Source organism: Bos grunniens, chromosome 28 (genome assembly GCF_055505025.1).
Source record: "Bos grunniens cultivar Pamir isolate PY7600 chromosome 28, Bosgru_T2T1.0, whole genome shotgun sequence".
Taxonomy (NCBI): domain Eukaryota; kingdom Metazoa; phylum Chordata; class Mammalia; order Artiodactyla; family Bovidae; genus Bos; species Bos grunniens.
The window spans coordinates 31,314,699-31,329,696 of NC_141192.1; the positions used below are offsets into that span (position 1 = coordinate 31,314,699).

General features: G+C 41.9%; 1 protein-coding gene across 26 annotated transcripts in view; it reads left to right on the forward strand.

The window, feature by feature from the left end:
- The window catches only part of FAM13C (family with sequence similarity 13 member C), a 140,703-nt gene that overhangs the window by 122,543 nt on the left and 3,162 nt on the right, over positions 1 to 14,998 (forward strand). For 10 of the 26 annotated variants that reach the window (XM_086382467.1, XM_086382478.1, XM_086382492.1 and 7 more), the window contains 5 exons: positions 1,006 to 1,087; positions 2,515 to 2,726; positions 10,702 to 10,797; positions 12,076 to 12,272; positions 14,039 to 14,140. In XM_086382467.1, the coding sequence (XP_086238593.1) occupies positions 1,006 to 1,087; positions 2,515 to 2,726; positions 10,702 to 10,797; positions 12,076 to 12,272; positions 14,039 to 14,140 (689 nt within the window). Of the gene's footprint in view, positions 1 to 1,005; positions 1,088 to 2,514; positions 2,727 to 10,701; positions 10,798 to 12,072; positions 12,273 to 14,038; positions 14,141 to 14,998 lie in introns of all 26 variants that reach the window. The other 16 variants (XM_086382466.1, XM_086382489.1, XM_086382474.1 and 13 more) reach the window with 3 other exon arrangements.

Genomic DNA, 14,998 nt, shown 5'->3' on the forward strand with positions numbered 1-14,998 from the left:
ATTTATCCCTAATAGAAACCTTATGAAAAAGATGCTATTAAATCCTCATTTGATAGATGAAATTGGGGCATGGGGAGGCTAAATAATTTGCCCAAGTCCACACTCATATGGTTAATCTTTACTTTAATGCTACTCCATCTGGATAGTAAGTCTATAAACAGTGAGGAGTTGAAATCTGAGGATGAGGATTCTTCCATAAATACTGACTTCTCAGACTTACAAAGTTTTAGAGATCCTGGGGTCTCCTTTCTTCAGCTTGGAGCTTGTGACTGGTAGGAGCTAAAGCTTCCAGTTTGTAGTATTCCCTAGACAGGTGTGGTCATAAACCATGAACAGAGGCAAGGCAATGGCACCCCACTCCAGTACTCTTGCCTGGAAAATCCCATGGACGGAGGAGCCTGGAAGGCTGCAGTCCTTGGGGTCGCTGAGGGCCGGACACAACTGAGTGGCTTCACTTTCACTTTTCACTTTCATGCATTGGAGGAGGAAATGGCGACCCACTCCAGTGTTCTTGCCTGGAGAATCCCAGGGACAGGAGAGCTTGGTGGGCTGCCGTCTATGGGGTGGCACAGAGTCAGACACGACTGAAGTGACTTAGCAGCAGCAGCAGCAGCAGCCCTCTAAGTTGATATAAAGAATGACCTGGCCGTGGGGTGTCAGGTGTGGGTAGCCCACAAGGTGATTGAGAGGTAGACTTTATGGGGCACTGGCATGGTGAGGACTGTGTAAAAATGCTGGGTGACCAGGCATGTTTAGAAACAAGGTTCATGGCAAGGATGAAAGAGTGGAGGAAGTCAGGAATGTTTGCTCTGCTTCTCAGATGCAACTTCATCTGCTGGAGATAGCTTGCCTGAAGTTCCCTCCCAGCTTTATATATGTTCCTGAACTATCTTTGTGTGCTTCAGCTGCTTAACATTTGTTTTTTTGTTTTTTTCCTTTTCTCTCTTTTTTCCCCTCCCTCCCTCCCTTTCCCTCCTTCTACCCCCATTTCCCCCTCCCTCGCAGCCTTCCCATGGTGACAAGACCTCTAATCCTGAAGTCCTGAAATGGATGAATGATTTGGCTAAAGGTCGTAAACAGCTCAAAGGTAAATGCTAGCAAGGGAGTCTCCTTTTTAAGGAAGGAAGCAGTTAAAATTGTGATAACATGCTCCAAGCAGTTTTGGATTCTCTTCTGCCTGGGCCTTCTTTAACCTTGTCTCCTGCCGAGCTTGGAGGCCCTGTCTTAAAGAGTCCTGGGTCCCCTTCATTGTTTGATCCCATTGAATACATCTGCCTATAAAGGGACTGAGGAAATCCAGCCTCCCAGGGGGAATGATTCACTTCAGTGCCAGGAACATTTCAACGTGGAGTGTTCACCTCCTTGGGTTGTTGGGTTTTTGGATGTTAGAAAGAGGCCTGAGCAGTCGTTGATTCCACAAACCCAAACTGCACAGAGGAGGATATTTATGTCCAGAGAGAGGGGACGGTGACATGTCTGGAAGGTGGTGAGTTCAGAGTAAAACTAGGTTCTCTTGCCTCCTAATCCAGTCTCCTCCTTTCTTTGTCTCTCTGGAGATGGTGGTCTGAGTGTTAATTAACTCTCAAATCCATTTTAAGGGATTGTAGTTATTTACCAATAAAAATTTATTTTCTTCCTCTTCCTACATTTTTATCTCAATACCTAGAGACATAGGAGCTTTTCCAGATTTCTAGAAGGATGGTGATAAAGAACTGGAAAGGAATATTAAATTAATTCAGTGGTATTAAACTGTAGTGATGTAGCAGGTTTATAAAATATGCAGTGTTTAAACACCACGCCAGAGCCTAACTAAAAAACAAACATCAAACAAAGACAATGTGCTATGTAATTGAGAAATCAATATAAATGATGCCTCATTCAAAAGACCAGTCCCCTAGCATATTCTGAAATGGAATTTCCTAATAAGTCCCAGGTGGCCCTTTTATTTTTAATTATGTAGGTTTATATAAAGCCACATTGCAATAATGGTGATTTCTGGATTTTAAATACTGGCATTAAGACAAAATTGTGAGATCTGTCAGGTTGGGACTGGCACTCTGTCTCCTGTTCCCTGCCCCTCCTATATATCCTCAGATGACTGCCTGTGTAATATCTTCCAGTAGACCTTGCATTTCCACAGGGGGCTCTTCATGACTGCACAACTTTCAAAACCCGAGGAAAGGAATCTTTGAGCGTAGTATTTCAGGTGCTGTGGCAGATAACAGGTGAAAACTTTGGGGCCAAGTACCTCTGGTCTTCTTCCTCTGAAATCTAAACCATTCATGATCCTTCTACTTCTATGAGATCCTTGCCTCAAGAGCCCTCTATTTTCACATCTGATGGGGAGTGTGTGCTGCTAGCCTTGGTTATTAAGGCTGCCCTTGCCCTGTGGAAAGCCATGGTCAGCACTGTTCATTTCCACTCGGCATCAGGGGAGAAATTCCTGAAAGGCTCTCTGCTCTTATTAGACCAATGAGTCTGCGTGCTCATGGTAACTCATCACATTTCTCTTAGAACTAAAGCTGAAGCTGTCGGAAGAGCAAGGGAGTGCTCCCAAAGGCCCACCTAGGATCCCGCCCTGTGAGCAACCCACAGTCCCAAGAGAGAATGGGAAGCCGGAGGCTGTGGGCCCTGAGCCGAGCTCCTCGGGAGAGGAGACTCCAGATGCTGTGCTGAGCTGCCTGAAGGAGAAAAGAGAGCAGCTTCCTTCCCAGGAGGATCCTAAGGTACCTCACCAGCCTTCACAGGGCCCCAGCACTCCACATGGTGCCAGTAAGACCATGGTTTTGACCAGTTTGTACACATAAACATCTTTGTGAGACTGGCTCTGAAATTTCAGTCAGATGAGTTCCTAGTGGGCTGTTAGCTATGACCTACAGTATTGCCACATGGTTCTGGGTGTTGCCATTCTGAAGGTTATAGTGTTGCATGTTGATGACAGAAAAATGGGAAAGACGCTAGCGTATATCATATCTTGTTCTCCCTTACGTTCCCCTGATAAGTTAGCAAATGAACCCAATACTAGGATTATAGCCTCATTTTACCGTGTGTGTATGTGTGTGTGTGTGTGCGTGCACACCCCCATGGACTTAGCCCACCAGGCTCCTCTGTCCCTGGGATTTTTCTGGCAAGAATACTGGAGTGAGTGACCATTTCTTCCTCCAGGGGATCTTCCCAACCTGGGGATTGAACTCAAGTCTCCTGAGTCTCTTTCATTGGCAAGTGAATTCTTTACCACTGAGCCACCTGGGAAGCCCAGGGTCTTTATAGATGTAGTCAAGTTAGGGTTACTTGAATGAGCCATACTCTGGTTTGAATGTTGTCCTTATGAATTTGGGCACAGAGAGTAAATGCCATGTGACTATGGTTTAATATTTCATATCATAAGGATAGAGAGGTAGGGTTTCTTGAGGAGTGCTAGGTAACATACCTGAAGACTTCAGCTTAGACATCTTAGTTTTGAAATCTTGGTGAGATACCCAGATACAGTTGTCAGTTACACATTTGGATATATGAGCTCAAAGAAAAGATGTATTATATTTTACAAAAAAAGATGATGAAACCAATTAGTACTTACCTGGTTAGTCCCTCCTCTCCTGCATATCTATGCTCACATTTTACTAATGCCAAGGAACCTTCCTAGTAGTCCTTTCTGTCTGAACTCTGAGTAGCAGGGTTCTTTCATTTCTTGAATAATCTATAGCTACCATAACATAGGGCTTCCCTGGTGGCTCAGTGGTAAAGAATCTGCCTGCCAATACAGGAGACATGGGTTCAATCCTTGGTCAGAAAGATCCCCTGAAGGAGGAAATGGCAACCCACTCCAATATTCTTGCCTGGGAAATCCCATGGACAGAGGCTACAGTCCATGGGGTCACAAAAGAGTCAGACATGACTTAACAACTAAGTAATACCCTAACATAGCTCTTAACTATTCTGTGTGCCATTTTCTGTCTCTCACGGTACTTGACAACTTCTTGAGTAAAGCTTAGGCTGTTTATTACTTACAATCCTTAGTGTCTGTACATAGTAGGTATTGAGTAAGTGTTTGCAGGGTGAATGGATTTATGAATGAACAGACTAGCATATTAGACTTTGAAATGAAGTCCTCTTGAGGAGAATGCTGGCTTTACTTGTTCTGTTGTATTTACATTATCTAGTCTAGATCTTAAGATGGCAACATATGCCAAATCCCAAAAGGCTTACTGTTTCCCCTTCTTGGTGCATATGATATACAAGTAGAAATGGGCCCTTGGATACCTCTGTCATTAAGAAATAGCATTCAACTTAAAAATAACCAGTGTGTCGTGATGAGTGATCTTCACTCAGCCAATGTATCCCCTCCTCCCACTCACAAAGGTTCTAGACTTTGTCACGGTCCTTGGGTAAGTAGATAACTCTGTGTGTGTGTGTGTGTGTGTGTGTGTGTAGACACATGACATGCTCACATTTTCAGGCACATCTGTGGTTTTCCATTCTTTAGTGCTTCTGATGGTCTTTCCTATATTTTATAGTTACTTTGACCACATCTATAAAAGCAACATATAACACTTAGAGCAGGACTCTGTCCTTGAATAAGCCACTTTCTAGTTATGTATGCTTCACAAGTGAACTAATTCTCTGATATTCAACTTCCTCATCAATAAAAATACAGATAATACCTATTAATATAGTTGTTTTGACAATAAAGGGCGATGCCTGGTAACTGGTGGGCAGTCATTCATTTGCAAAAAGATCTGAGTGCCTATCAGTGTTATGAACTGTGGTATGTGCTGGATAAAAAGATTAACAAGATAGTAAAGTGATGTGGGTTACTGCCTTCATGGTGCTCATGTTTTTCTGGGAGTTGGGATATAAGAAATAACTCAATAGATAAAACCATTAAAGATTTTGATAAGTACTGTGCAAAGAAACATGATATGATAGAAAATAATAAGAATGGTTTCTGTATTATATAGTGTGGTGAGGAAGTCCTGTGACATTTAATGCAAAAGAATCAGCAGGCCAAGAGAGCAGCAAAGAGCATTCCAGATAGATGGAACTGCAAGTACGGCGGCCTTTGAAGGAAGAGCTCGTCGGTGGTTGGAATTCTCAGGTCTGAGTGCTAGTGCACCGGGCTGCATGAGATGAAGTCAGAAAAGACAGGTCAGGGCCCATAACACAGGAGCTCCCAGGCCACTGAAAGTATCAGGAAACTGTTGAATGGTTCCAAGTGTGAAAGTGGCATGGTGTGATTTACACATAAAAGATCTTCCTGATTGATCTATGCAGAATAAATCATAGGAAAATGAGCGGAAACGGGAAGGTGAAAGAAATGGGCGGCTTGGACTAGATGTTCACTGTGGAGATGGAAAGAAGCAGATGCATTCAAACTCTATTTAGGTTGTAGAATCAAAGGATGTGCTGAATCACTGGGTGGTAGGGAGTGAAGGAAAGGAGATGGGTCCATTACTGATGGGGAAAAACTAGAGGGGCGCACACTGAGGGTAGGAGAGGAAGCTTAGCAGGTCTGTTTCAGACATACTTGTTTTAAGATATTTCATGAGTAGGGTGACCCACCATCCCAGCTTTCCCTAGACTTTCCTAACTTTAGCACCGAGAATTCCATGGCCCACCAAAAGCCTCAGTCCTTGGAAAACTGGGATGGTCCGTCACCCTGCTGAGGCATTTAAGTCAAATAAAAACATGTAAGTGAAAGTCTGAAGGTCAGAAAAACTCTGAGTTCTCTAGAAGTCATCCTTGTTTAAATGGCTGTTTATTTCTATTATTTTATTTTACTGATTGGAAGATAATTACTTTCCAATACTGTGAAGGTTTTTTGCCATACATTGCCATGAATCAGCCATCTGTTGAACTGTTTAGTGTCAGAAAGTGAAAAGTGAAAGCTGCTTAGTTGTGTTTGAGTCTTTGTGACCCCATGGACTGTAGCCCGTCAGGCTCCTCTGTCCATGGAATTCTCCAGAATATTGGAGTGGGTAGCCATCTTTTTCTCCAGGGGATCTTTCCAGCCCAGGGATTGAACCTGGGTCTCCTGCGTTGCATTCTTAACCATCTGAGCCACCAGGGGAACTCCTAGTGTCAGAAGTCCCTTCAGAGAAGCCTCGTATCGCTGTAGTAGGCTAAAGTTAGATTCTTTAAACAGATATCACCTGCTGTGGAATGTGTGTGTCTCAGGACCTAAAGCTGCAGGATTGTTCTGGGAGAACTTCACATAGCCAACCTGACGTGGCCGGGCAGCTATGGATGGTTCCTAAGGGGGGAGTCTAGAAGCCACAGAAGACGCAAAGGGAGGACTGAAAATTTCTAAGATAGTGTTATTCTTGGCTCCTTAGGGAACTGATTAGCATTTGAGGTGATCTCATTAGGTCCCATTTCTTTAAACTCAAAATGATGGATGATTTTCATTTAGGGTCTTTGCTTTACTGCTTAAAATGCATTAAATATTAAAGCTTTCAAGATGAGTTCTTTCTTTTCTAGAGATGCCTTTTTTATGACTCTTCCTGAAATTTTTGCCATTGGTGTTTAGTCAGAGCTCATCCTAAAACTGACAAATGCAGGGGACCCTACAGCATGGCCTTGTCAGTTCAGATCCTGCCACTGAGTGATTTTCTCCCTCTATCATCTGTGGGTGATTTTTGGAGATAGTCACTTCCGGGTCACAGGGTGTGCATTGAGCCCTGAAAATGAGTGAATCACCCCTCAGTTCTGATTATGATGCCTGTTTATGTCTTCCTCTGAAATGCTGAATTGGAACTGGCACCTCTCCCCTTTTTATTGTCCCTCCCAAGAACTGTAGGTGGGGTCAGGCGCACAGCACAGATTTACATGTGGGTGAGTAATGACCATTACTACTGCTGCCCCTTCATCAACTGTAGTGTCTCTGAAGAGAAAAGCAGATTTTTAAAAAACATAATAATTATAAAGATGAAATAAATTTAATCATGGATTAGTGAGTTGTGCATTGGAGGAAGGGTAAAAGGCACCAAAAGGAATATCCCATCAAGTTCTTTTGTCTATTTATCCTTTCAAAAAATTTTAATTTTCTGAATAGGTGATACTTTCTCACATAGTTGAAAGAACAGAAAAAGCTACACATTAAAAAGACTCCTCCCTGTCTGCCAGCTCCAGTTCTGAGGTCTCCCACCCCTGAGCAGGTGCAGCTGTTGTTAGTAATGTTTTTTGTGTCCTTTTGGAGTTTCTATATAAGGCATATACAAGAAAGGATCAATATACATTCTTAACTCGCCCCTTAAAAAAAGGTAGCAGTCTACATAATTATGAATCCTTTTTTTCATTTTGCATATTCATATTGACATAGTTTCTCATTATTTATTAAACTTATGCTTTAATAGCACCATGGTTTCCTCTTTTAGTAATTTACAACCTTGATGGTAACCGCAAATCAAGTAGTTTGATGACTTAAATAACATTTAGTTGCCTGACTCTGTGCCAGGGATATTTACATAAGATAATTAAAAATAATCCTCATTTTGCATATTAAGAATCTAAAGTTCAGAGAGTCCATAATTTTCCAAATTAAATATAGTGTGTAATTTTTGAAGCCAGTTATCTGAACTTGCGGCCTCTCTTTTCAAGGCCAACATTGATCTGCATATGCTTGGAAACCTGAGCTGACCTGGCCATCCTCTCCAGCAGCTGTTTTGCATGGTGATGTTCACTAGTGACCTCCTGTGTTGTTGGACTGACTGGTTAGTTGAAACAGATTTGTTCCACACAGACTGTCTCCCTCAGTGAGGGCTTGGGGAGACAGACTCAGGGAAAGTTTGACAGAACTTGAGTCCTTAAGGCTAAAGAATAATGGATTCCCATCACTCTCTGTCCAGAGAGGGGAATGTCAGTTCTGCCTCCCTCTGCAAGAGAGAGCTTGTTTATATGGTGACGATTTGAGTGATTTTTATGTTTCTGTGGTTTCCTGTGAAAGAACACAGGGACCAATACCATGGGGAGAAAGGAAACAGGGATGGTGGTAAAAGCACTTAGGCTGCAGCAGTTTTTTCTCTAACGACTGTCTGACCAGGGCCCAGAAAGAATGGACACTGGGGCTGACCACTCAGCAGCAGCTCTGCTTGGAAAACCAGCTTGCTCGGGGCAGCCATTCCAGACCTTGGTGATTGGAATAACCTCCTGGATGGGGTGGGGTGGGGCAGTTTTTACGATGGAGATGTCAAGTTGTCAACAAAGCTTGTCAAATTTCCTTCTATGCATGGTCCCCTCTTGCTTATCCTTCTTGAAGTCTTTTTTCTGATGCCATAAAAATGGAGGAGCAGGAAGGAAGGGTCATTTAGCTTCAAGGTTTATATCCTTAAATTTATCTTTAAGATCGGACTACCCATTCATGCTCTGGATCTCTCTCTGGCTCTTGCAGGTTATTCAACATGGTCCTTGTTTTCTCCATTTAAATAAAAAAACATAAGTTAGATACTACTACTATGTCATAGCCAGCCACTAATATGCAGAGTTGGGGAGCAGGATGCATTTCAGAAAGAGCCATTGGACTCAGAGGAGAAAATGGTCTGAATCTCAGTAGAAAGTGGCCGAGGAATGAAGAATAGCTGAGTCGAATGTGTCTCTGCCCCTTGATTGGAGGTACCTGTCCTGCAGAGCCTACCTCGACTCATTTTCCTCCGTGAAGATCCACTTTGCAGGCCTCGTGATAGCTACTCTCCACAGGCCCCTGAGTGGAAGACAGCTCCTGGCATGTCTCACCACTAAGCCTTCTTCTTCAGGCAGCCTGCTGTCCTGTCCAAATGTATTCGAGGATAAGCACTGAAGGCATTAAAGTTTTGGCAGTGTCCTGTACTTATGGCCATTGAACCCTCACATCTGTCTTTGGGGATTACTTTAATAGTGATCCTAAGAGTAAATCATAGAATCATTCGAGTGAAAGATGAATTCCATATGTTATATACCTGCTCTGACTTTTATCTAGCATCTGTGGAAGGAACCTTTCTGTAATAGCATTCATCATTCTAACTTACTTTTTGGTCACTCTTTTCTTTTTCTCGTTTAAGACTAAATTTAGCTTTTATAGAATCCAGACAATATAAAATATTTTTATTGTAAAAATAAGGGAAATCACAAAAATCAAACTGCAATAGAGAGATGCCAATAATAGTTAAATGCACCCCTTTCAAAGTGCTTTCTATGGAATATAAGTCCCAATAAGATACTGAATAAAAGATCATTTCAATGTTTTCTGAATTGAGAAATTTTTTTCTTTGTCACCTGTTAAAATCCTATGTAATATGTGGATTTTTCATGTGTAAAAATGTATCATGACTAAGAAAACCTTTAAGGAATGATTGGGCTAGAAAATGAAAGGTTCTTGGGGTTACTTAACCAATAAATGAACTGAACATAGAGAGGTGGTCTTTCTTTCTACTGAAAATAAAAGAGCCTTGGGTCAGATAGCCTGTGGAATTTCTATGAAGATTGCTAAAAATCAGACTACTTTTACTATATATAAAAACCTGGGTTATTAGATGGGGGGTAGGAAAGCATATACATGTGGACCATGAGAATTTGAAGAAATACATGATGTAATTTATCTGGGCAGACAAGACTACAACACAGACAACAGGTGAGGCCCGGGCAGCAAGATACAGAAATGCTTCACTTCCTTTTCTCTGTGAAGAAAGATCAGCAGAGGCCAGAATGGTTCTCAGCTGGGATGGAGAATAGCTAGAAGGCTGAAACCGTACACGTTTGAGCCATTTTCTCTTCCTCCAGGGTTCTCATGGGGGCTCTGGAGGGCAGAGTCAGGACCCTGGGGTGGTTGTGCCGTGTGCTATTTGTACCGTTTCCTTCCCACCACCTGCCGAGTGAGATCCATGGGGCCAGAGGGAAACAGAGTCTGGGTGTGGTGAATATATAGAAACGTCATGTGGGACACACATCAGGAAGGAAAACCAGAGCAAGCAGAGGAGTTTGGTCATTTTGGATGGAGAGGTAGGTAGGTAGTTAGGCAGATGGTTAATAGGGAAGTAGGAAACCATTTAGAATTGTGTGTACCCTGTGGCATGGGAAAAGTAGTGTTTAGGGATGAGTCAAAGGGCAGAATGGATTGGTGGGCCAAGAGGTTATACACTTTTTTTGGTTGGAAGGAACTTTTTAAACTCCCAACATCCTTGTTGTATAGGTAGGAAATTGAGAATCCAGAGAGGTTTATTGTTTTATCCAAAATATTTAGTTTATGTCAGATTTAGCCAGTAAGATAGCATATAATCCAAGAATGTAGTGACAAAGACCTGGACAGGGTTGGTGTCTGTGGGTAGAATCTTGAAAGTCCAGATAAAATACATGTTCCAGAAGAAAAATTGATAGCCTCAGTCATCCATTAGTTTCTTTAAGAATGAAGAAATAAAGAATTATTAATTCTTTAATTAAATAATTAAAGGCACCTTACCATTTAAACACTGAGGATTCCTCTAGTAAGCTCTAAAAACATCTTTCTCAACTTGGACCTCTCCTTTAAGAAACTTTTCCTAGAAGAAAATTGGCATGTGCTTCATACTGTATCTTATCAATGACCTACCTTTTGAAGATTACTATTGCATTTTAGTACTGTAATCCCTTACTTTTAGGCTTCAAAACTTTTTTTTTTTTTTTTTGGTCCTGTTAAAAGCATTGATGTGTTTTCATTCTTGTTTGAGAAAGGAACAATAATGTCATGTTTTCCAGGTAACGAAGCAAGACAAGAACCTCATAAAGCCTCTTTATGACCGATACAGAATTATCAAGCAAATCTTGTCCACACCTTCCCTTATTCCAACAATTGTAAGTCGGGAAGCTTGCCTTCACTACTAACCTGTCCTTGTGCTTTGTACTGATATTTAGTTAGGGAGGCGGCGCCAGGAGAGGGTAAGCAAGCCTTCTTGGCAGGATATCCTGCCCACACGGCCAGTTGTGTCACAGCGTAGAACCGAGGTCTCCCTCAGCTCCCACACTGTACTTAACAGTGGCTGTTAATTAAAACTACTGTGAAACAGGATTATATAGCGAGTCTATTTTTGAAGCCAGTTTTAGCATTTTCTTTCATTGTTTTGGCATTACCTAATTTACAACAGCACAGCTAGACAAAACAGAACCTGTTCTAGTCTGGGTGTTGTTAATTTTTCTCCTTTAATATGAAAATTGATTTGTGTGTTCTTTCATAATAATGCTGCATTTGTTTTTGGTACCATTTGACCATCACTGTGTAAGACAGAAGCAGATTTATTTCAATAGAAAATATGAATACTGAAATCAGGTTAGACTACTTTTAATTAAGAATGATTTATGGGAATACAGAACTAGAAAAGCACCACAAATCCTACACCACCAATATTAGAACAGTCACTTGCTCAAGATGTCAGTATTAAAAGAAAAGGAATATTAACAGATACAAATTTAAGTATACTCCAGTACATTTATACTTCCACAACTCTAAACACAGAGACATAGTGATTCATACTCTTTGAGATTTTCCCGTTAAGGAAGCGTAATTTAAAACAGGGAATGGTTCTCAGATTTCCTTGCAAGAAAATCTTCTGGTTGTGACAAGCATTATCAAAACAGGTTACGGAGAATCTCCATTTTGTTTTTGGCCTTCATGAAGCGGTTCCCTGAATTTGTCCATTTTCTGAGTATTCTCTGTATCTGAGCCCAGACCAGGGCCTGATTTGGGCGACAGGAGGACACAGAGGCCTGTGGTCCATCTCTGCTCACCCATGCTAACTCTTATGAGGCTGGGGCCCATAAGTCTGGGGGAGGGAAGATTACTAGGCAGTGCAGCCCAGACTGGAACACATCCCCGTTGTCTGTGCCTTCTTTGGCCGGCAGAGGAAGCTGAGCTTGGTAAGCACTTTAGCCCAGCATGGGTGCTTCATTTGCTTATTAGCTTCTGCTAACTTTCTTCTGATGCAACGGAGCTAGCATTCCTCTTGGTTCTCAGTAGGCACAGGGGTCACCTACTGTTTTCATGGTGTCTGTTTATGGTTCCCTTTTCCTGTTTCTGCTTCCCTAAGAGGCACTTAGCACTTTGTGACTCTACTGAACTCTTCTTATGATAAGCAGGAGGAAGAAGACTCTGATGAAGACTGTCCACAGGGAAGTCAGCAGCCTTCTTTGCCAAACCCAGCATCTCACCCTCCTGCTGGCGATCACCTCGCACACTCTGATGAGACTGAGCCCGTGAAGCTCCTGCTCCCCGATGAAAAGAAGGAAGTCAAACCACCAACCCTCTCCATGTCCAATTTACACGAGGCTACCATGTGAGTGTGAGTCCTAAGCGTGGAGTCGTGTTGGAACTACTTCTGGTCTGGGGGACCTTATATGTACACACCATATACAACTCAGAAGAGCTATTACACTCTCTAAAAAATGCCATTTACCAGAAAACACAATCTGGTTATCCTCCTAACAGGGAAATTGAGGAGACAAAGCCATGAGGAACCAAGGCTCCTAATAAGGTCGTAAAGTGAAGAAAGTGTTAGTCGCTCAGTCATATCTGACTCTTTGCAACCCCATGGACTGTAGCCTGCCAGTCTCCTCTGTCCACGGAGTTCTCAAGGCAAGAATACTGGAGTGGGTTGCCATGCCCTCCTCCAGGGGATCTTCCTGACCCAGGGGTTGAACCCAGGCCTCCTGCAGGCAGATTCTCTATCTAGTCTGAGCCACCTGGGAAGCCCAGTATGGTCCTAAAGATGTCATAAGTGCTGATGTTCAGTTTTCTACTCCTGCATCTCATTTCAGCAGGATCTGGTACCAGTCTAATGCCTGGCAGTGTTGGCCTTTGATGATGCTAGAACAAAAGGAATTGGGATTCTGTGTTGGGCCAAAAGTTGTCAGGACCTTTATTCTCGTCTATTCTATCTAGATAAAATGGTTTTGCCAGACTGGGATTTAAGTAAATGAGCTGACCTTTTTCTTCTAATGGGTCCTCAGTCAGGAGCCATTTGGATTTTCATTAGTGTCATTATTAATATTATTCAGTAGCTGGCCTTCCTCTGATCATTTGGCCTTCTTTCATTTGTATATTATAGGCCAGATTATGAGTTTTTTTAAACACATTTAACAGTGTGGTGAGTATATATGCCCCAAGAAAGGGATGTAATCCCCACAAATACCTGAGACAAGACCAAGGACTAAGTTGTAAGCTGAGATTTTTAGTGTGCTTGTTATCAGCTGGCACCGCAGTTTCAGCTGAGAGAAGAGTGACCTGTTTGGAAGCAGAACATCAATCTTCCCTCTTCCTCCATTTTTCCCTCTTTCCCTCCCTCCCTGACTTCTTCTCTCCTTCTTCCCTCCCTTTCTCCTCTTTCTTGGTTGGCTGGCAGGCTGTTCTAAAGCAAGTGTACTTTTTTTGACGGGGGTGGGTGGGAGGGAGTGTGTAGGGCTCTTTGGAAAGCAGTGGAATCATTTTCTTTATAGAAAATGCCCATATATTTATAGAAAATGCCCATAACACTCGGGGGGTTCACAGAGTTTCTGAAACCAGACACAAGCTCCCCAGGTAAAGCCTCCTGCTCTCAAGTCAGTAGTTGACTTTTCTTTCTTAGAATGAAGTAAGTAGAATCTGCAACGTAATTACAGCTTTCTTTGGGGCTTTGTTTCATTCCCAAGGGTTTTGATATTCCCCCTACAGTGGAGATTCAGAGTAGACTTCTTTTTAAAATCTCTCCCTCTAGCCTCTCTTCAGTCTGTCACCAGATAACTGATGAGTGTGCCTCCAAAATGCTTTCTCCCTCATGCACTCATGTGGCCTTTACTGTCCCCACTTTTTATAATGGACTCAGTCTGCTTGCCTCCCATCTGTCCTTTCCATCTTCTGATGATGTTATTTTCATCCTCTGTGATGCCCCCTGCCATGTGTTCCCCTCTGGTCAGGCTCTACATGTGTCATCCTTATTCAAAAGGCACTCTTTTAAGTAGAACACTTCTGTATCATAATAGCTTCTTGCTAAATAGCTAACTCTGCTCATCTCTCTCAGTTATGCCAGAGCTCCATAATGGCAAATATATATTCTACCTGATACAGGCCTGTACTTCTTGACCATCTCCGAGAAACTAGGGCTGATAAGAAGAGACTTCGGAAAGCCTTGAGAGAATTTGAGGAACAGTTTTTTAAACAAACAGGAAGGTAAGTGTGGGCAGAGATATTTTTTAAGCTAATAACTCCTAGAGAACTAAGAGTTAGGAGTAAGCTCGGATTTTTTTTTTGTTTGTTTATTTTTTGTTTTTTTGCAGTAACAGTGACTTTATACAAGACATAATTTCCAGTGACTTACAACTAGCGTTTGTCTAATGCAACATTTGGGTAGTATCATTATTGGGTATGTTTTATAGGAGGCTGTAGCTATCAAGTATAAGACATGAATCTTTAAAAAAATAAAAGATGAACTCCCTAAATTCCCTAACTTTGCATAATAAATCCCATTATAACTATTGAATCAAACCTTAAATAAATCTATTTGATCTTTCAGCCCATGTTAGTTCTTTGTTCTAAGTTGACTGTTATATAAGTCCAAGTGACCTACCTTTCTGCTGATGGTAACTATCTAATGAGAAATGTTATGTGGTTGTTAAATTCAGAATATAAAACAATTTGTTTTCTTTTTTTCCTTTACAAAATTCCTATACAACTTTTACATTTTTTAACCTATCCAAACACAGGCAATTTAAAGAGTTTGAGAACCTTCTGGTGTGTTATTAGTCCTGCCAAATGGGTCTGCAGTGGTACTTGGCACGCCTCTGACATCCAGGGGTTAGTTATGTTCTATGTGTAGTATGTTAAATGCACCAGTGAGTAGGAAACCCACTTCAGATATGCTTACTATTTGGTTGAGGTTATCTGCCCTCTTGTGGTAATACACTTAAACTAAATGCAGAAGCGGTGCCATATTACAAGCAAAATCAAATAGTTGAATGGCTACGAAATACAGATCTTGCTTTTCTAAAACATTTCATTGGGAAGGGTTATCTGTCCATAGGTAAAATA